General features: G+C 40.7%; 1 protein-coding gene and 1 long non-coding RNA gene across 5 annotated transcripts in view; one reads left to right on the plus strand and one right to left on the minus strand.

The window, feature by feature from the left end:
• Positions 1 to 8,575, plus strand: part of ENTPD1 (ectonucleoside triphosphate diphosphohydrolase 1) — a 99,878-nt gene extending 91,303 nt beyond the window's left edge. For 3 of the 4 annotated variants that reach the window (XM_036438678.2, XM_036438677.2, XM_036438680.2), the window contains 2 exons: positions 3,421 to 3,558; positions 6,257 to 8,575. In XM_036438678.2, the coding sequence (XP_036294571.1) occupies positions 3,421 to 3,558; positions 6,257 to 6,463 (345 nt within the window). In that variant the 3' untranslated portion in view covers positions 6,464 to 8,575. Of the gene's footprint in view, positions 1 to 3,420; positions 3,559 to 6,236 lie in introns of all 4 variants that reach the window. The other variant, XM_036438679.2, reaches the window with a different exon arrangement.
• A 708-nt stretch (positions 8,576 to 9,283) lies between these two features.
• LOC118719332 lies at positions 9,284 to 19,335 on the minus strand. Its single transcript, XR_006741699.1, has 4 exons — positions 19,173 to 19,335; positions 16,644 to 16,778; positions 10,452 to 10,572; positions 9,284 to 9,339 (listed from the first exon to the last, which is right to left on the minus strand). It is a non-coding gene; the product is annotated as an uncharacterized LOC118719332 (long non-coding RNA).
• Positions 19,336 to 20,792: the final 1,457 nt, after the last annotated feature.

Below are 20,792 nucleotides of genomic sequence, written 5' to 3' on the forward strand. Positions count from 1 at the left end.
ATGGACATTGACATCAGGCTGCCAAGAAAGTGGATTTAGGCTGCACTTCGGAAAAAAAATTACTTTATATTCCAAGGGAAAGCTCTGCCAGACTTTCTCTCCTTACACTCATCCACTTTATTATTTTTATTTTTAAAAAAATATATGTTATTAATTTCAGAGAGGAAGGGAGAGGGAGAGATAGAAACATCAATAATAAGAGAGAATTATTGATTGGCCACCTCCTGCACACACGCTGGGTGATTGAGCCCACAACCAGGACATGTGCCCTGACAGGAAATTAGACTGTGATTTCCTGGTCCATAGGTTGATGCTCAACCACTGAGCCATGCCGGCCAGACTCATCCACTTTTTATTTCCTCAGATTACATTTACATTTGGTTGGGAATCTTATAGTAGGCAGACCTGCAGGTCTGTTCAATTAAGTCACATGAGGAATTCGAGGCCCTGGAAGTAAGGTAAAAAAAAAATAAAAATCTGCATTTGGGAGAAATTCTGAAACATTTGGTGGGGAGGGATGTGGGAATATAGGGTGGATGGGGGTGGAGTTGTGAGTGAGACCCAGACCCTCACACAGAGCCTAGAATATTGAGATTGGTGTTATGTGTTATGACCCAGTGTTTTTTCTAATTGCATTGTCCATCTGTGTGGAAAACAGTGTGTGTGTGTGCGCGCGCGCGCGCGTGCTGGAAATATTGTTAGAGGGTAACTCTTTTCTTCTTTTCCTGCTAACTTCAACATGAGGAAGGACTGCTACCCCAGTCTGACTTTAGTTTGGGAATGTCCTTCTAGACACCTTTGGCAGACAATTGCTAAGCATATATTATGTACTGAAAGGTGGACCAGCTGCTATATAATATTATAACAGTACTGCCTGTCCTTATTTTGGTAGGGGAAATAAAATGTAAAAGTGGGCGAACCATCGCCTTATTTGGAGAGCACCTAGTATTGAATTCACATGCATTAACATTATCAATTCTGGGGTGTAAAAGGTGATGGAATGAATACAAATTGTCTTAATGTAAAGTACAGCATAGGTAATATAGTCTATAATATTATAATAATGATGTATGGTGTCAGGTGAGTATTGGACTTACTGGGGTGATCACTTTGTAAATTACATAAATGTGTAATCCTATGCTGTACACCTGAAACTAATATATTTTATGTCAACTGTAACTGAAAAACAAAACAAACAAACAAACAAAAACAACCAACCCACAATAACATGATCAATTCTGTATTGATGAACTAGGTAGATGACTTTGGCTTCTATATTGTTAGCTTGTATCGTAATTAGTCCTCAGCAAGTTAGACTGTGTAGCCAATGTACAGTTCCCCAGAAGGAAGAAGGGGATAGAAATGTTGAAGAATTTAGAGAAATTAGGCCAAAATAGCATTTCCTCCAGGGGACAAGCAAGCCTTTAGAGCCTCTGAGGTTGCAACAGTGGATTGGTGGAATTCTGTATCCCATAGCGGTGTTTGGTTTGATAGGCCTGCCAAGACTACATCAAATGGGAGAAGAGGTCTTTTGACAAAGGAAAATCAAAGTGCAGACAGCAAGGGGCAGGGACCTGGAAAGGCAAAGGCAACTGATATCACACCGAGGTCTCAGGAGAATGTCATATGCAGAGGAGTTGATCAAAGAATAATTCCAAGGACTGTAATAAAAAGAAAGGTTCCTGAAATGCTCTTTCTCCCTTTGTTTTGTTTTTGTTTGTTTGTTTTTTTAAAATATATTTTATTGATTTTTCACAGAGAGGAAGAGGGATAGAGAGTCAGAAACATCGATGAGAGAGAATCATCAACCAGCTGCCTCTTGCACACTCCCCACTGGGGATGTGCCCGCAACCAAGGTACATGCCCTTGACCGGAATCGAACCCGGGACCCTCCAGTCCGCAGGCCGACGCTCTATCCACTGAGCCAAACCGGTCCCAGCTCTTTCTCCCTTTGGAAGGTAGCCCAGCAGGGGTCTTCTCCTCTAATAAAGCCTATGTCCTGGTTCTCCGGCCCCTCAGTCTCATCTTTCAGTTCCAAGCTGGGTAATTCGAAGATTCCATCAGAGCAGCACAAAGCAGGCGTGGAATTAGGTGTGGAATTAGTTTTCCAGGGATTGAGGGCTGGCAGGAGCCAAGTGAGAAACAGACTCCAGCTTCCAGTTAGGGTTTAGAGATAGGATGTTCCTTGTAAGGGGAGAGAAATCCGAGCAAAAGCAGGACAGGTAGGCAGCCAAGAGGTCCCACATATAAAATATCTGTTATAATTCCTAGTATGTGCTTAACAAATGCTAGTTTTCTCTCTTCCTAGGGCAGTGGTGATGTACATGGGAGGGAATGCCTGTCATAAGGGCTGAGGAATAGGGTAGAAGAAATAACTGGAGCTGAGCTAGCGATGTCCTCGCCTGCTGACTTTTATTGAGGGGCGAAGAGGAGCATCAGGGCACATATTCACAACTAGGCAAAGGCAAGGGTTGGCAAGTAGCTGTTAATATCTTCTTTTAGGAGTAGGGTAAGTAAACACATGCATGACTCAGATGCAAAAAAAGAAAAAGAAAAAAGGTTAGGTAAAGACAGAGGGACAGAAGGTGAGATGTTAGCACTTTTAGGAATCCTGAGCAAAATGATTTCTATGTATTCCACAGCTGTTTATCAGACATTACTATGTACATGATCACATTCTGTGTTGGCTATTCTGGGCAAGGACTAAGTTCCTAGGGCAGTGGTGGGCAAACTCATTAGTCAACAGAGTCAAATAGCAACAGTACAATGATTGAAATTTCTTTTGAGAGTCAAATTTTTTAAACTTAAACTATATAGGTAGGTACATTGTTATTAACTTAATTAGGGTACTCCTAAGTTGGCCTTTGCTAAAAACTCAAGAGGCCAAAGAGCCGCAAGTGACTCTCGAGCCGCAGTTTGCCGACCACTGTCCTAGGGGATACTGATACTACTAGTCCAGAGATTAAACTGAGTGGCTTTTTATGACACTATTTCCTTTAAGATGCTTATAGAGGCTCTGAATTAAAGGCTGGTCAAGAACATATAGAAAACTCTGATTAAACGAAGATTAATGGATTTCTTTTATGCAAGAATTTTCACACCTCTAACATGCTGATCTGATTGTGCACTGCAAGTTTTACAAGGGATGAAAGTGTTTCTGGCCTACTAAACAGAAATGACTTCTCTCCTGGAGTTCTTATTACTGTCTCACAGAATCTTAGAGGAAAAGTCCCCTAAACAGACTCTAAACTATACACCCCTGCACCCACTAAAGGAGGGCAGCACCGTTCCCAAAGCCCTTTGGAGAGGTCACCTTTCAGGTCTGCATGAGCTGGGGCCCTCCTCTCTCTGGATCGACGGAAAAAGAAGTGGAGAAGTGCCTGTTGTACAAGTATGATATCTTTTTCACTTCACTTTCAGCTGAAGGAACGTTTTCATAACGTGAAGGAGAAGTACCTGAGTGAATACTGCTTTTCCGGAACATACATTATCACTCTCCTTCAGGAGGGTTATCACTTCACACCTGATTACTGGAAGAATGTTCATTTCATGGAAAAGGTAATTTGGGTACTTGATAGGTTGGGGGTGGGGTGATGAGATTGGGTTGTTGTGACTGAAGCAGCTTTGGATTTGAAAGAGGTAGGAATCAACCTGATTTAAGTTTTGGCCTGATGTCCCATTCTACCACTTTACCTCTAACCCAAGCTGGCATTTTGTGCTAGACCATCGGGGGCTTTGTTGAGGATAGCTTCAAAGTTGAACAATTTGAAAACTCACTGTGAAGAAGGGGAAGAGTGGCTGTGAATGGGAGGTCTTTGTTTAGAAGCCAAGCTCAGCATGAGCTTTAAAGGAAAAAAAAGAAAAAAGAAAAAAGCAACCTCATTGCTGTGCTTTACCATAGCGCCACCTGCAGGTATTCAGGCAGAGAATCATTTACATCTGCTGCATGATTCATGGGCAAATCACGCTTGAAAAAAATATCAAGAACATTATTTCTCTACATTTTATGTCCATACCCAATAATGGCAAAAACAATTTAACCCTTTATTAAATACTAGAGCCCTGGTGCAAGAAATTTGTGCATGGTGTGTGTGTGTGTGTGTGTGTGTGTGTGTGTGTGTGTGTGTCTCCCTTAGCCCGGCCTGCACCCTCTCCAATCTGGGACCCTTAGGGGGATGTCCAACTGCCAGTTTAGGCCCGATCCCTCTCACAATCCAGGACTGCTGGCTCCTAACTGCTCACTGGCCTGCCTGCCTGATTACCCCCTAACTGCTCCCCTGCCAACCTGTTTGATGCCATACTGCTTCCTTGCCACCTGATTGTCCCCAACTGCCGGCCCAGTCACCCTCAACTGCCCTCCCCTGCTGGTCTGGTCACCCCCAAATGCCCTCTCCTGCCAGCTTGATTTTGCCCACAACTGCCCTCCCCTGCTGGCTGGCCATCTTGTGGTGGCCATCCTGTGGCGGCCATCTTGTGATGATGTCACACGATATCATCTAGGCTTTTATTATATAGGATGATGATTTCAAGTAAAACAAAACATTGAAGCAGAGGACCATAGGCTTGAGGCTACTCCACTCTTGCCAAGATTGACCTTGCTTATTCAAACACGAATCTTTCCCTGTTTTAATATCCCAGTCTTCCTTTTATTCCATCAGTTTATGTTGTCTGTTTGAGGGGCATGTCTATGTCAAATTTACAAGCAATTTATATTCTCTGAACTCCAGTGAATAAGCCAATATTCCTAACCCCAGGTAATAACTAACTCTGGTACCTTCCTTGACATTCACAGTCAGATAAGGTTCCTGTCTCTCATAAAAGGAAGTGAGCTTTTTACAAATTATTAATTCCTAGTATTGATAAGAGCTTAGGAGACAGAAACATTTCCACACGGTATTGGCTGGAATGTAAATTGGCACATCCTTTGGGAAGACTGTATCAGCAGGATGTACTAAGAGCCTTAAAATATGCAACTAAATTTATCCAATTACTCCATTTTTAGGATTTATAAGTAATGGATAAAGTAAGTAAAAATGAACATATAAGGCAATTCATGACAGTGATAATGTTATAGAAATTCCTTGAGACATAGGATGACTTTACAAGGTATTGTTAAGTGAAAAATTCTACAATACATACGATTTAATTCCATTTTGGGGGAGGATAAGAAAAAAACCTTACAGAGAGGACTAGAAAGATATGTCACAAAATGACATTAGCAGCAACTTTCTGAGTGGTAAAGTATAGTGGTTTTTCTTTTCTTTTTAGGATTATACATATTTTCTAACTTTTCTACTATGACCATGAAAAACTAGAGTAATGAAAACATTTCCAAAAGTATTTATTATTCATAGATTACCTATATTCCAATAAGTTTTTTTAAAATATATTTTTATTGATTTCAGATAGGTAGGGAGAAGGAGAGAGACCTGGAAACATCAATGATAGAGGATCATTAATTGTCTGCCTCCTGCAGGCCCCACACTGGAGATTGAGCCTGCCACCCGGGCATGTGCCCTGACCTGGAATCAAACTGTGACCTCCTGGTTCATAGGTCAATGCTCAACCACTGAGTCATGCCTGCTAGGTTATTCCAATAAGTTTTGAGGCAAGTGGAAATTATTCTTAGGAAGATGTCAGGATCAGAGCATGTTTTATCATTTAAAAAGAATCCTTTCTCATGTATATGCAATTTTCAACTTCCATAAAGCAATATTGACTTACTGGGATTATTCCCCAAACTCCCCTACTTGAATCATAAAGAAGTCCTGGTTTATATGGATGAGATTCCTGGTCCTGGACATAAATGTAAAAGGCCAAGGATCAGCATTATTCTCTTACCCTTTGTCTGATTTCTGTCACCTTCTACCTCCCTCCCTTCCTCACCCTTGATCCCTGACATTCACACAAACAAACAAACAAAAAAAAAGAATGCAAATCTCCAAAGACCTATTTATGTTCTTCTGTTTAAGTTCTAAGGGAGAAATGGGCAGTCTATCACCAAGATCCTCTCTAAATTTTGGGAATATAATAGTGAGGCTCCAAACCCTCCTTCTTAATCACTTGCCTCTGCTCCATTTGCCCCACAACCAAATTCTCAATTTAGAACATAGAAGTAATCTCTGTAGAGAACTGAATGTGCTGCTTCTCCACTTTCTGGTTGCTCAGTGCTATGGATGGGTGGGAGAGGGAGATGCGTGTGAAAACTCATTTAATCCTCAGACCAGAAACAACAGATTTTCCTCATTGTTTGCAGATCCGGCACACTGACGTGGGATGGACTTTGGGCTACATGCTGAACCTGACCAACATGATCCCAGCTGAGCAGCCGATGTCCACACCTCTCCCCCATTCCACTTATGTCTCCCTCATGGTCCTCTTCTCCATAATCCTGGTCGCAGCGATTTTCATAGGCTTGATTGTGTTCCACAGGCCTTCATGTTTCCAGAAAGACAGAGTATAGCAGGAATAGCTGAAATCTGCTGGCTGGAGTGAGGAAAAAAAAAAAAAACTTGTCCAGGAAGCACTTTCCTCTGCAGTGGTGTCCAAGGTCACCCTTCCTTGCTCACCAAGGCCAGTTTTGACTTGTATGAAGCTTTTCTGGCTTTGCTGAAGTCTTTCCTTGGAAAGTATTCACCACCTTCTGCCTCAAGAACTTCCTGACGACGTCGTCTCTTTTGTGAGTCTCTCCCAAACCCTCTCCCTTTTCTTTTTTGTGCTCTGTGTTTGTGTAGGTCTTAAAAACCTGCCATCTTTCATGATCATTGCTTTAGAAAAGAATAATATTGGTTTTATTCAGAAGAAGAGAGTCCTGAATCCTGTGTTGAGAACTTGTGCTGGCTAAAAGAAGAATCTCGCTGTAATCTTACAGAATCATTTTACTCTCGTTTTGCATTTATTAAGAAAGCCATACAAAGCCTTTGGAGAGGGTAGACACACATCCCATTCCCAATTTGCCCTTTGCATGGGAGAATTTTCTCAACTAGGCAAATATGTCATAGTCCAAAGAGTCTTGTAAGGGAACTTATGTGCTTGTGCAGTTAATATTCAATCCAATCCCAAACAGGGATATGGGTGAATCATATATTCCTGGATGATACAAAAATGCTATAGAATGGAATATCCAGATCAGAGATTTTTAAAAAGCTGATGTACATATAGACATTCAGATACCAGGACATATACTACACAGTGGATGTATACATGTCAGGAAGAAAAATATAGTTACAATCAAGGGTCGAGAAATGCACACTTGGGTTCTGTTTTTACTGTAGTAAAATACATATAAAATTCACCATTTTAACAGGTACAATTCAGCAGCCCTGCATTTATAAGGTTGTACAATCATCTCCACTATCTAATTACAAAATATTTTTATCACCAAAAAAATTGACTGGAGACAAGACCATTCCTGGGTAGGCTCAAATCACCAACCTTTAAGTTAATAGGCAAGTATACTAGCCAACTGCACCACAAAGATGCTACTGAGTTTCAAAGCCGTGCCATATCTTGTTGTCCCAGTGTGTACTTTAGTAAGAGACATGCCTTTTTGCTGCCATGGTATTTACACATCAAAATGTGCCAAGAACTAGAGCTGAAAATGTTGATGCCACTTCTGTCATACAAGTAAGAGTTGCATTTACTTATTCCATGGTATATTTTGAGGGAGAAGCAGTAACTATGGACCTTGTCATGAAAATATGAAGAGACCCTGTGCCTCCTTTCTTTAGGGATTGGTGAGAATTACTTTTTCAGCAGGATGGGGTGTTGAAGTGCTACTCTGAACTTTCCCCAGGAATGACTATTGAGCTGATGTGGGGTGGGCTTGGCGGGGGGAGGGAGGAGGAAAAGCTCTCCACAAATTAGAAGCCAAATATCTCTACATCTCTTGAGTAACCAAGTCATATATATATTTTTTTACAGTATCCAGCTGAATATAAGTATGTATCTTGATCAGGAATAAGAAGTCAAATCAGGGCATGTTTAACTTCTTTCTAGTAGTAGTAACTATATTATTATAGCTAGTATTTATTGAGCATTTGTTATGTACTATATTCTCTGTCCAGGTGCATTATATTAATTTTATCATTTAATCTCCACAATAATCTCAAGGTAGGTACTACCATTCCACTTCATAGAAGCAGCAAGTGAGGCTCGGAGATGCTAAGTCACTTGCTCAAATGATTGAGGCAAAGCCTGGCATGCACTACACCCTATTTTCTCTCCCATATATACTACTAAACAGTCTCATAATTTCAAAGCATGTACTTAACTCTCTGAATGAGTACAGGGCTTATAGGCATGGTAGAAAAGGAAGTAGACAGAACACCTGTTTCATGATGGATTTGGGATTTAATATTGCTTTAAGCCCACAAAAGCTATCATGGCAACACTGATACTCTGTTCATGTAGTTTTCACGTACTTTGCATAGTAACATATGTGACATATGATGCTTATCAATGATTCCCATACTCCTGGCTTCTTAATTATACTGCTTGCTCACTGCACAGCAGTTCAGAATCAGATAAATAGTAATTGATGATGATAATGAAAATAAAAGGTCATAAAAATAGAGCCAACAATAGCTCCTTTCTTCCTTATGTCTACATATACAAAGCACCGTCAGGGACATTACCTATTCTGCACTTGATCTTAGCCAAAAGGCTGAGAAGCGATGACATTACCTATTCTGGTCCTAAAACCCCCCACAAGGTGGTATTATTTCTATTTTACAAACAATTGGCATATAAACTAGTATATGGCAGAGCCAACTCATGTCTCTGTCCCAAGTTTATTGCCTTTTCTTTTCTAAACCTTGCCCCTCAGCAAGTGGGAATTAGAACTCACAAGTTTCCTTCTGTAAACACTGAAATCTCTTCTTATTCCATTTCTGTCTTATTGCCTGGATTAAAAAAAAATCTTAAAGATATTTGGGAGCCAAACTCCACTTATTATAAGTATTAAGTCATGATTAGTAGCACAACCTCATCTGTAGTAGCGACATAGGATTTTGAGGCAGATCTAGGAATCTGCTTCTAGCCATTTTGAATGAGGAAGGCCAAGTAAAATAGGTTATATAAAAAATTTACTATTGGATTACCCACTGGTTATAAATGATTGACATTCCTTCTTAGACTTTCACCCATTCCTTTAGAAGGTGGTAAACTTTTATGTACCCACTGGGGGAAAAATCTGAAATGGTTACTTCTGTGGACAAAAGAATTTAAGTTAATTAGGGGGTGTGTGTGAGAGAGAGAAAGAGAGAAAGAGAGAGAGAGAATCAAAAGTTTCACCTTAATAAGATATACTTCATTTTAATGTTGCATCATTTAAGACCTCTATAAGAAAAATATGATACAATCAAACTGAGTGACTATGGATGGTTTAATGAAGTGACTACTATATCCAAAATATTAGCATTTTAACATGCAGTTAATATAAAAATTATTAGTGAGATGTTTATTTTTTCATATTAATCTTTTGAAGTCTGCTATGTGTAATAATACTTATTATAAATCTTAATAAGATTAAGTATATTTCAAGTTCTGAGTAGTCACTTGTTACTCACGGCTACCATATTGGACAGCACAGGTATAAAAATACATTCAAAGCCAAAAGGACACATATAATAATCCTTCTTCTTTTTCTTGGGGAGAGGCATTTTGAGAGTTTTTTTTTTTTTTTTAAAGAAGCAGCTATAGATGCTATAACCTTCTTGCTATTATTTATTATATATGAAGTTTAACATTATTCTTAAATAAGCTTTTAAGATTCTAGCCCCACATTTCACTTCATTCCTCAGGTTTTGTTGCCTTTTTTGTGAAGGGAGAGATGTCTGTTATTCAGACCAACGTGCTTGACCTTTGGAAAATTCAATCTGGATTCAAAGATAATATAAGTAATTATGATGGTCATATTTTATAGTCAAGTGCACATCTGAATATTAAATAAAGATAAGAGCTCAGAAAGCAAAGTTTACCATAAAATAGTAAAATCACTAATAAAATACAATATATTCTCCTTTATTGTCAATTTAAAAGATGAGCTGAATTTCATCCAAATGGTCAGATCCCTGTCTGATTCAGATTCTAATCACTGTTATCTTGTTAGAAATTGACAGTTGCTCCTAATTAGCTGTGCTCATTAACCATATGTTTCAGTTTGTTAGTTTTAAAATTAGTAATAACAGCTCAGCCAGTGTTGCTCAGTGGTTGAGCATCAACCTATGAACCAAGAAGGAGGTCACAATTCGATTCTCAATCAGGGGACAAGCCTGGGTTGTGGGCTTGCCCCCCCCTCCTCACGCCTCCACCCCAGTGTGGGGTGTGCAGGAAGCAGCACTCAATGATTCTCTCTTATCACTGATGTTTCTATCTCTCTCCCTTCATCTCTGAAATCAATAAAAAATGTATTTATTAAAATGACAACGAACTCAGTGTCAGTGGCTTACTATGGTAAATGTTGATTTTCTTGTTCATGGTCTGCCAGTCAGCTGGGTAGCTCTGCTTCAGGCCTGTTGCATGTGCCTCACAGTCTCCTTGCCTGGTGTCTTCCTGAGCCATGTTCTCATGCTGAATGGCAGAGGTACACGTGAGTGAGAGGAAACCTAGAATATCTCTTGACACTTTGGCCAGGACGGCCCATCACTTCCATTCACATTCTATTGACCTGAGTAAGTCATATGACCAATAACACCATTAGCAAGTTGGAAAAACACTGGAAAGAATGGCCAAGTTATATGGCAAAGGATATAGATGATTGATTCTAATACAGAGAAGGAGTGAAGCATTGGGCCCAGGTTTCCAATCTACCAAAGTGTCTCATTAACTAAAACATAAAGTGTGTTTTCTGTAAATTAATCTACTTATCTTTCTAAGGAATATTCTTTTAAAAACAAGTCATTATTTCCAAGATGTCATCAAGCTGCAACTCCCTTCCACAGCCTTAGTCAGGATGCTCTGGAAGCTCCCCAATTAGGCTCATGTTCTAAAATCGTAGATTTTCTGAAATACCATGCATCTATTTATTGTCCTAATTTTAAATGTTTAGGATCAAGTGTTGTTAAGTACCCAAGTTTTTATTTGCACATGAACCTACTCTCACAGGTATAATAGATTTTTTAATAATGGGGGAAGGAGTATCTTCACAAGCCTTTTCTTTAGAAAAGTGGCATTTAAGACTGCATGTGATAAAATCATTGCTATACCTTTTGCATTTCTCTATTTTAAATAAATTTCTAAATTTAAATTGATGATACAATGATGGCATCATCAGCACTTGAGTTGACTTTTTGTTTTTATGCTCCTTTTGTGTGTATATTGAATAGCAAAGCTCACCAGTGAACATGACAAGCGCTATACGGTCACCTAAGAACAACAAAACTCCTTAAAATTTATGAAGAGAAGGGGGAAAGTCTTGGGAGTTAAGGAGGAAATATAGTGTATTTAGGATGAGCTAAACTGAACTCTATTTTCCCTCCTAAACCTGTCCCCCCTCCTGCATTTTATCATGATTAATACCACAACTACCTCCAGTAACCAAGATCAGAATCAACTTCATCAGTAATAACTGCCCACTCTGCCTTTGCAACATTTTTCATTTTGACTCACCTTTCCAATATTATTATTATCACCTCAGTAAAGACCCGATACCAGGAATGGCGGTCTTGTTGCCAATTTATTACTGCCAGATTAATCTTTTAAAAAAACCTGGCCTAATCACATTGCTCTCCAACTAAAACTGTGCTGGTTTTCCATTGCCTACAAAATAAGGTTGAATGCTCCAACAGACATCTGTGTCTTTTGATCCATGCCTAATTCTTCATCTGACACTGTTCAGGTGTTATTTGTTCAACTTGGAATACCTTTTTCCCACTCTAACTTCAAAGCTCAGTTCAAATACTCCTTCACTCAGTGAGGTCTTCTTTAAATCTCTAAGTCAGAATCAATTGCTTCTTCCCTTTGCTTCCACAATCCTTTCTCTGGGTCTCCAGTAGAACACTGAGACCCTTCTACTCAGGATCTGGATTATACTCCTTAGGGCACACATGTCAAACACAAGGCCCGAGGGCCAAATCCGTCCCGCCAGGCCTTGCAATGTGGCCCGCACCGCGCTGTCATCACTGCACTCCGCTGCGTTCCATCACAATGACGCGCGGGGACTTAGGAGGCTTGTGATCTCGCCGGCCGCCTCGCCGGGCCGCCGTACTTGCTATCTACTACGCATGCGCATAGATAACAAGTCACGCGAGATTCAGGAGGCGTGATCTATAGTCCGGCATCCGATGTGGTTGTGCGGGTGGCAGAGCAGAGGAGAGAGTGAGTGTGCGGGCATAAAAAATACACAGCAGAAGCTGCCAGTTCCTGGCATAAAGTGCAGGCATAAAAATCGCAACAGAATCTGCTATCTGTACCCAGCCAGGCATTTATTGACTGACTTTTTTTCTCTCCACTCCATCTGCCAAATCAAGCTATCCCTGTACAGTTTTCAACTTTTTCCTTCTAACGCAGATTTCCAATAAACTACATCTTTTACTGCCAATATTGATCCCAAAATGTCCAGGAAAAGAAAAGTTGACGGTGAAGGCAGACAATTTAATGACAAATGGGAAAAAGAATACATGTTTGTGCTTAGAGAGGGCAAACCAGTGTGTATATTGTGTTATGAGACAGTGTCGGTGATGAAAGAGTACAATATACGTTGTCATTTTGACACCAAACATAATGTTAAGTATGGCAAATATACTTTGGAAGAAAAGCATAAAATTGTTAAAGAACTAAAAGGCAAACTACAATCACAGCAGCAAATGTTTACAAAGGCTACAGCGAAAAATGATGCTGCAGTGAAAGCAAGCTTTATAGTGGCTGAAGAAATTGCCCGTACTTCAAGGTGTTTTTCAGAGGGTGCCTTTTTGAAGCAATGCATGCTAAAAGTGTGTGAGCAAGTATGCCCAAACCAGATACAGAGCTTTCAAAATGTCAGTTTGTCAAGAAACACCATTGCAGATAGAGTTCAAGAACTCTCAGGAAATCTATCATCACAGCTGGCCGAACAGGCATGCAGTTATCTCGCTTTTTCACTTGCTATCGATGAAAGCACAGACAACACTGATACAGCGCAGCTGTCCATCTTTATACATGCTACGAAGACCGACCTCTCTGTCACTGAGGAACTTTTGGATGTAGCTGCCATGCATGGGACGACGACTGGTAGAGATATATTTGAGGCTGTGGAGAAATCTATAAATAATTTTAAATTACCCTGGGAAAAGTTGGTGGGTCTAACTACCGATGGCGCACCTTCAATGTGCGGAGAAAAGAAAGGCTTGGTTGGACTAATGAAGGAAAGAATGCAAAAAGAGTCACTGCCACACACCCTTGATTACTTATCATTGCATTATCCACCAAGAGGCTATGTGTGGAAAAGTTCTGGACATGAATGACATAATGACCACAGTCATTAAAACTATTAACTTTATACGGGCACGTGGCCTGAATCATCGCCAGTTCCAGCAGTTTTTACAGGAGGTGGGTGCAGAGCATGGAGACGTGCCATACCACACAGAGGTAAGATGGCTGAGCAAGAGCGCAGTCCTCAAAAGATTTTTTGAGCTCAGAGAACAAGTTGCTCTTTTCATGGAAAGTAAAGGAAAGCCCTTGCCTGAACTGTCGGATCCCGCCTGGGTATGTGATTTTGCTATGATGTGTGACATCTCGCCCAACTGAATCTGAAGCTGCAGGGACGCAAACAAGTCATCACGAAGATGTCTGACATGATCACAGCATTCCAGCGTAAACTTCAACTATGGAAGTCCCAACTGGAACAGGACAATCTTGCCCACTTTCCCGTTTGTTTGAGTATCTCAACCACTATTTCTGGTACTTTTCCTTGCAGTCGGCTGGCTACCAAAGTTAGCCGTTTACTAAGTGAATTTGAGCGGCGCTTCTCTGACTTTAGAACACAGCACTCAGGCTTTGACATCTTTGCCAGTCCTTTGTCAACAATGTGCCCCATCACCTTCAGATGGAGATAATCGAGCTTCAGTCTGACAGTGGCCTGAAATCAAGGTTTCAGGATGTTGAAATTGAGGACTTCTACCCTCTACTGCCCCCTGACTCAATGCCAGAGCTCCGACTTCATGCTGCCCGTATTCTACCCATGTTCGGGAGCACCTATCTTTGTGAACAGATGTTTTCAATAATGAATCTGAACAAAAACAAGCACAGATCACGCATTACCGATGACAACCTCCATGCTGTTTTGTGGGTTGCTACAGCCCAAGAAATAAAACCGAACATTGACTCATTGATCCGGGGAAAACGGTGTCAGACATCTAGCCAGAAAACAAAACAATGAGCATTTTAGGTACATTCCAATATTACTGTTTTGCTTGATACCAATATTACTGTTTTGCTTGATAGCATGTGAGTTGGTTAACAGCACTGTTAAGGAAAAGATTGTTCCACTCATTTTAAATTCACATTTCTGGTTAACATTGTCAGTTTATGACTGTTCAGTATACCATTCGGCCCGTGATTTAGGCTGGATTTTAGATTTTGGCCCCTTCTCTGATTGAGTTCGACACCCCTACCTTAGGGCAAGATATGTGGCCCATTTCATTTCGAACAGTTGGGCTCAGGGGGATTTTAGGAGGAACCAGGAAACAGTCCTAGTTAATCTCCCTGCCCACTGCTAAGAGGCTGGCCCATACCACTATTTATGCGTCAGTATCCTTATTTGTGTTATCTCTTAATAGGTCTATCCTCTTCCTCCAGCTTTTAAAGACCAGCTCAACTCCTGATTCCTCAATGAAGCCTTATTTGATTACCCACATTGCATCTTCCTTCTTGGACCATGCTTTTAGTTTCTGTATAGCTAACCACTCAGCATTTGATTATACATATTAAAGTAGAATTCTAAGGATTAGAATGCACATTAAAAGGTCATACGTCAAAATTTAATGTGTATATGAGTCACCCAGGGATCTTGTTGAAATAAAAAGTATTTTATTTTAATTAATAAAAAATGGTTCAGTAGGTCTAGGGTGAGGCTGAGGTCTACATTTCTAACTGGCAGATAATGCCAGTTCTGCTATCCAGGGATCTTCGGGTATCAAAGATTTTATCATTCCACAACTCTCAGGTAAGTGGTAATATACTCTGACTGATGTGCTTCTTTCGGCAGACATTCCACAGTGGGCCAGCTCAAGTGCTAATCACAAACCTTACTCCTTCCCTTACACAACAAGCCTTAGTGCTGCTTTTGTTAGGTTTCTGTACCTCTTGTGATTTCTGTCTCTCCTGTCCTCTGCCTTTGGGGACCAACTGCCTCACAATCAGTGGAGACGTGGTGTGCCTCAGAGGGATTTCTCGCAGTTTTTCTGCCCTGCTCCTAACCTTCTAGGTACTACCCTGGTGGTCTTGGTAGAAGCCTTTGGGAAAGAACTGATAGGTGATCCATAATGCAAACACACGTGCAACCTTTAAAAATTCTTTAAAACTTCAGCTGGTTTCTTATTATTTCTAAGGATTTTTTTCCTCCTTTTGTCACTCTACCAGGGGTGAAAGGGCTAGTGGCTTTCAGGAATTAAGCTCTGATAGGCTTCAACACACTATGATTTTGTAGTTTAACTAGCCAGGTGGAAGTTCAAACTCCTGTTTCTATGTACATAATTATGTGTAAAATAAAAATGAATCATAGAAAATTATTTTTTTACGAAGTTTGCAATCAGAAATGCAAACATTAGCATATGTAACTAAAAAGTCTTAATAAATCAAATAGATTTCCAGTTTTAAAAAGCAACAATTATATATACTCTATATTGCCTGTTTCCTTATATTTGTAAATACTCATACTAAAAAAATGGAAGAGCCGAAACCGTTTTGGCTCAGTGGATAGAGCATCAGCTTGTGGACTGAAAGGTCCCAGGTTTGTTTCTGGTCAAGGGCATGTACCTTGGTTGTGGGCATTCCCAGAAGAGGGTGTGCAGGAGGTAGCTGATCGATATTTCTCTCTCTCATCAATGTTTCTAACTCTCTATCCCTCTCTCTTCCTCTCTGTAAAAAAATCAATAAAAAAATATTTTAAAAATAATAAAAATAAAAAATAAATTTAAAAATGGAAGATATATCAATAAATGATGGATTTGTAATATCACAAGTTGCCTTTTGACATACTACTTTTTTTTTTTAAGGAAACTAGAGACCCAGTGCACAAATTTGTGCACAGGTAGGGTTCCTTGGCTTGGCCAGTGATCTGGGCAGGCCAGCTGGGAGAAGGGAATGCGGAAGGTTGGCAGGCTGTGGAAGGTTGGCTGTGGGAGCACACTGACCACTAGGGGGCAGTTCCTGCATTGAGCATTTGCCCCCTGGTGGTCAGTGCATATCACAGTGACCAGTCGTTCTGCCATTCAGTCGATTTGCATATTAGCATTTTATTATATAGGATAATTTTTGGCAAGTAACAATGAAAAAGGGCAGATATACATAAATGGTGAGCAGTTTTTAAAGTGAACTTCTCAGCACCAATTGTAGTCTTTCATAATGTTCTCATCAGCTCTGCAACCTACAGGCATACCATAATTAGCATCAGTAGCTTAAAAAATATGACATTTTGTGTTGTTCCATAGTTCTTGAATTTTTACCTCTATAGTAGTCAATTGAACCATCTTCTTGGAATACACATGTAGATTAAAGCCCCTGTGAAGAATATGCTCTGTCTCCTGCAGTTAAATCCATCTGAAGGATGTATTCTTCAACTATTTTCTGGACAGACTAGTCTGAAAATATAACAGAAACAAGTTATTTTTAACTTTTTTATTATTAAACTTTTCAAATATAAAAAGTAGAAGAATACACACCTATTACAGAATTTCACCAATTGTCATCATTTTGCAAATCTTGCAGAAACAGTGTTTACAATTATAATCACAGATAGAAAAGGACTTAAACTTTATGGAGGGCACTGTGCAAAAAGAAATCTACTCTTTTACCAACTGGCAAATAGCAAAGGTGGGTAGAATTATTGCATTATGCAACATGGTAAAAGGTAGCAGGGGTAAGGTACTTAATTGTACCAAAGGATGCACCTTGCATGAAAGGAGGTAGACTATATCTTACAGGGCTGTCTTCCTCCTGCTGGCAGAATTAAGACCACAGTAGCTATATTTGCTTATTCCTATTTATTTATTTATTTAAATATATTTTCAAGTTTTTCTGGCTTAGATGCTTTCTTAAAAAATATATATTTTATTGATTTTTTACAGAGAGGAAGGGAGAGAGATAGAGGGCTAGAAACATCGATGAGAGAAACATCGACCAGCTGCCTCTTGCACCCCCCCCAGCGGGGATGTGCCCGCAACCAATGTACATGCCCTTGACCGGAATCGAACCTGGGACCTTTCAGTCTGCAGACCGATGCTCTACCACTGAGCCAAACCGGTTTTGGCTGCTTATTCCTTTTTAGATTATGAAGTTAAAGAGAATAGCAGAATAATTTTGATGTAGCAGTAAATCAATGAGTTACATTACTTACAATCTCTTAGAATACCTGACCCTGAGAAGCTGAAAAAGGCTAATCAATCATCTATTTTAAATTTAAGTTTTGCTTTATGTTTAAATCCAAACCTCTCTTTCTTAAGGCTGCTTTTAAAAAATATAGATATTTTGTATTGATCTCAGAGAGGAAGGGAGAAGGAGAGAGGGAGAGAAACATTAATGATAACATTACAGAGAAAAATGCTGAGAGTTCAAAACATTTTTAGTATAGAGAGGCTTCAAGATAATTTTTAAATTCTATCAGTTTATAAATATACATATATACATAACACACATGTGTTAAAGAACAAACTCTAGTATTATATATACATAAGTATGTATATTTGTATATGTCTATACATAAATGTATATGCATTTGTATAGGTGTGAGCACATGTGTGTAAACTCAGAAGAAATTCCAGTATTGTATATGCACATGTGCACATGTGTGTAAGTCGTAGAAGAAATTCTAGTACCATCTGATAGCCTTGATTCAGTTTTAGATATATTGGCAGAATAAAGACAAATTATTACTTAAGAGATTTTGAAGGAATCATAGAGATTACGTAGCTCAGATTTGCCAAATTGTTTGGAGTTTGCCAAATAGTACCTTATATCATGGAACTCTGTGGGGAAAACAGAATTCTATGCTCAAGGTGAGGAAAAGGTGGGTTAAAACAAATTTTTTGTTTTACTTCAGGAATTCTAAGGGCTTTTAATAAGCTGATGTTCATGGTGGCAGCAGTTTGCATTTTCAAAAACTTATTTGATTAAAAAGAACTCTTTCATCCTGTAAAACATCTAAGAGAACACTAGTTTCATTTGTCCTTAGAATACAGCATAGGAAAAGCTTACTAAAAAAAAACAAAACAAACAAACAAAAAAAAAACCCAGAAACAAATGTAAGCATTTTTGTTTGTAAAGCGAAGATGTCAGGTCTGGCATCCCTTTTTTTTTTTTTTTTAAGACTTTGAAAGTATGAAATTCCTTCCACTAATAGCAAGCTGAAGAAAGAAAGAAAAGAAGAGAGAGAGAGAGAGAGAGAGAGAGAGAGAGAGAGAGAGAGAGAGAGAAGAAAAAGGAGGAGGAGGAAAGGAAAGGAAAGGAAAGGAAAGGAAAGGAAAGGAAAGGAAAGGAAAGGAAAGGAAAGGAAAGGAAGGAAAGGAAAGGAGTAAAGGAACGGAAGGAAGAAGGAAGAAAGGAAGAAGGAAAGAAAGAAAGAAGGGAGGAAGGAAGATTGAAGGGAGGGAGGGAGGGAGGGAGGGAGGGAGGAAGGAAGGAGGAAGGAAGGAAGGAAGGAAGGAGGAAGGAAGGAAGGAAGGAAGGAAGGAAGGAAGGAAGGATCCCTAGAATATCCAGGGCGCTCTTGGGGATGCCACACGCGAAGCACCTGACATCCAAGAACTCCTGTGCTCCGGCCAGGCAGAGGCAGCGGAGACAGACGGCAGGTGGCGTGAGTGGGTGCCCCGCGCCCTCACCCGCGCCTCCGGCCCCTCGGCGCACCCTCCCGCCACCCTCGCCCGCCAACACTCCCCAGCGCACCTGAGGACGCCAGCGACCGCTCTTCGACTGGACGGCGGGCTGGGGAGCATCCTCCCCGGGGAAGGCCCGCTCCTCTGGAGGCTGCGGGCCCGCACCGGTCTATCCTTCACCTCCACGCGAGAGGTGCGGGGCTCCCACGGCCCAGGCCACACCTTTCCCCCGGAGCAGCTGCGGCCACCTGGCACACATCCAGGTGGCGGGTGACCCAGGCTCCCACCGTGCAGTCACTGTGGAGGCGACGGCCCGAGTGACAGCCGCGGCGCTTCGACTGGAGCTGCACGTGCAGGGAGCGCGGGAAAGGACTTCGCGCACACGTGTCCCGGGGCGCATGCTCCGTGCACCGCGGCGCTCTGTGCATGTCGCGCATGCTCCTTGGCCGCCGCCGCGGGCGTTCCGGATGCCAGTCTGCAGCTGTGCGGGGCGGTTGGTGACTTCCAGTATGCGGTACATGGTCGTTCTGCCTTCGCCACCAAGACAAAGCGAGAGTACACTGTCTGCCCAGGTGAATGTTGTGTTCTGCCGCTTAAAGCCCCTCATCCCTCCTCTGTCGAGCTCCCCTGTATGTCGCCAGGTTGGTGTCCTGTACCATGGGAAACACAGCGGGGGACCCGGGTAACCAGGGCCGGACCCGCACGGGCCTCTGGGACTTGTAGTCTCCAGAGCCTGTCCATCCCATCTTAGTGCTTGAGTGGTATAAAATCCTACACCATTTTACTTAACTGAGTGCCTACTCTATGTTGAGCATCTTGCTAGGATGGGTGGAGGGTAGGTGAGGGCTCGCCCCAGCTCTCACTTTAGGGCAGGCATCAAGATGAACTTGGAAAAAATGGGATGTAATGAACAAAAATTACGAATTCAACGTGCTATTGGTGGTCACCGAAGAGCATGATTTCAGAGACACTGCCAATTGTAAGTTAGTATCCTTGAAGAGAAGATTGGGTTTACCCAATTTAACTATTGGAGCGAGTTTTCTAACACAGAAAGTTGAATTGCTTGAAGAAGGTAAAAGTGTGAGTCATAATTTTTCCACATTAGGGAGTTCACAAAGGATTCATCATGCTATGTGACAATAAATAAACTAATATAAAGATAAAATTGGCTTTTGGACTGAATTCAGTTCTACTAAGGAAGGAAAATGGATTGATACATTTGTAAAGATTTCCATCAGCAGCTGGGGGAAAACTAAAGGAAAAACAAAATTCCAGTTAGCTCATAATTACCAAAGAAATACTACTCTGTGCCAGAATATGCATGTTGTGACCATTTCATACTCTGGAGACTTTCCCACAATTTTATTCTACTAACATTCTTGAGACCAAATGGCATGTGACTGAAGGTGATTGAATATTGTACTAAATTTACACAAACATAAAATAGGTTTTAGGAATTTTCATTTGAGGGATCACCATAGTGATGAAGGCAATGTTGGATTAATTTGCAGAACCCAGAAATTTCTAAACGCTAAGCAAAAAAGGCTGAATGAACTACTTGACTTTAATTCTCAGGCTTTCACTATGGACCTTCAGGTCCTCTGATATAAAAATATCGAGTCTCAATTGCCTTATTGTTTAGATTCTAAACTTTAGAAAAAGCTTTCACTGCAAGAATTGTAAATTAGCATTATTTTTGGAGAGAATATTGGATTTAACTGTTGGAGCAAGTTTTCTAACCCAGAAAGTTGAATTGCTGTAAGAAGGTAAAAGTGTGAGTCACAA

The sequence above is a fragment of the Pipistrellus kuhlii genome, unplaced genomic scaffold, assembly GCF_014108245.1.
Source record: "Pipistrellus kuhlii isolate mPipKuh1 unplaced genomic scaffold, mPipKuh1.p scaffold_m20_p_15, whole genome shotgun sequence".
NCBI lineage: Eukaryota > Metazoa > Chordata > Mammalia > Chiroptera > Vespertilionidae > Pipistrellus > Pipistrellus kuhlii.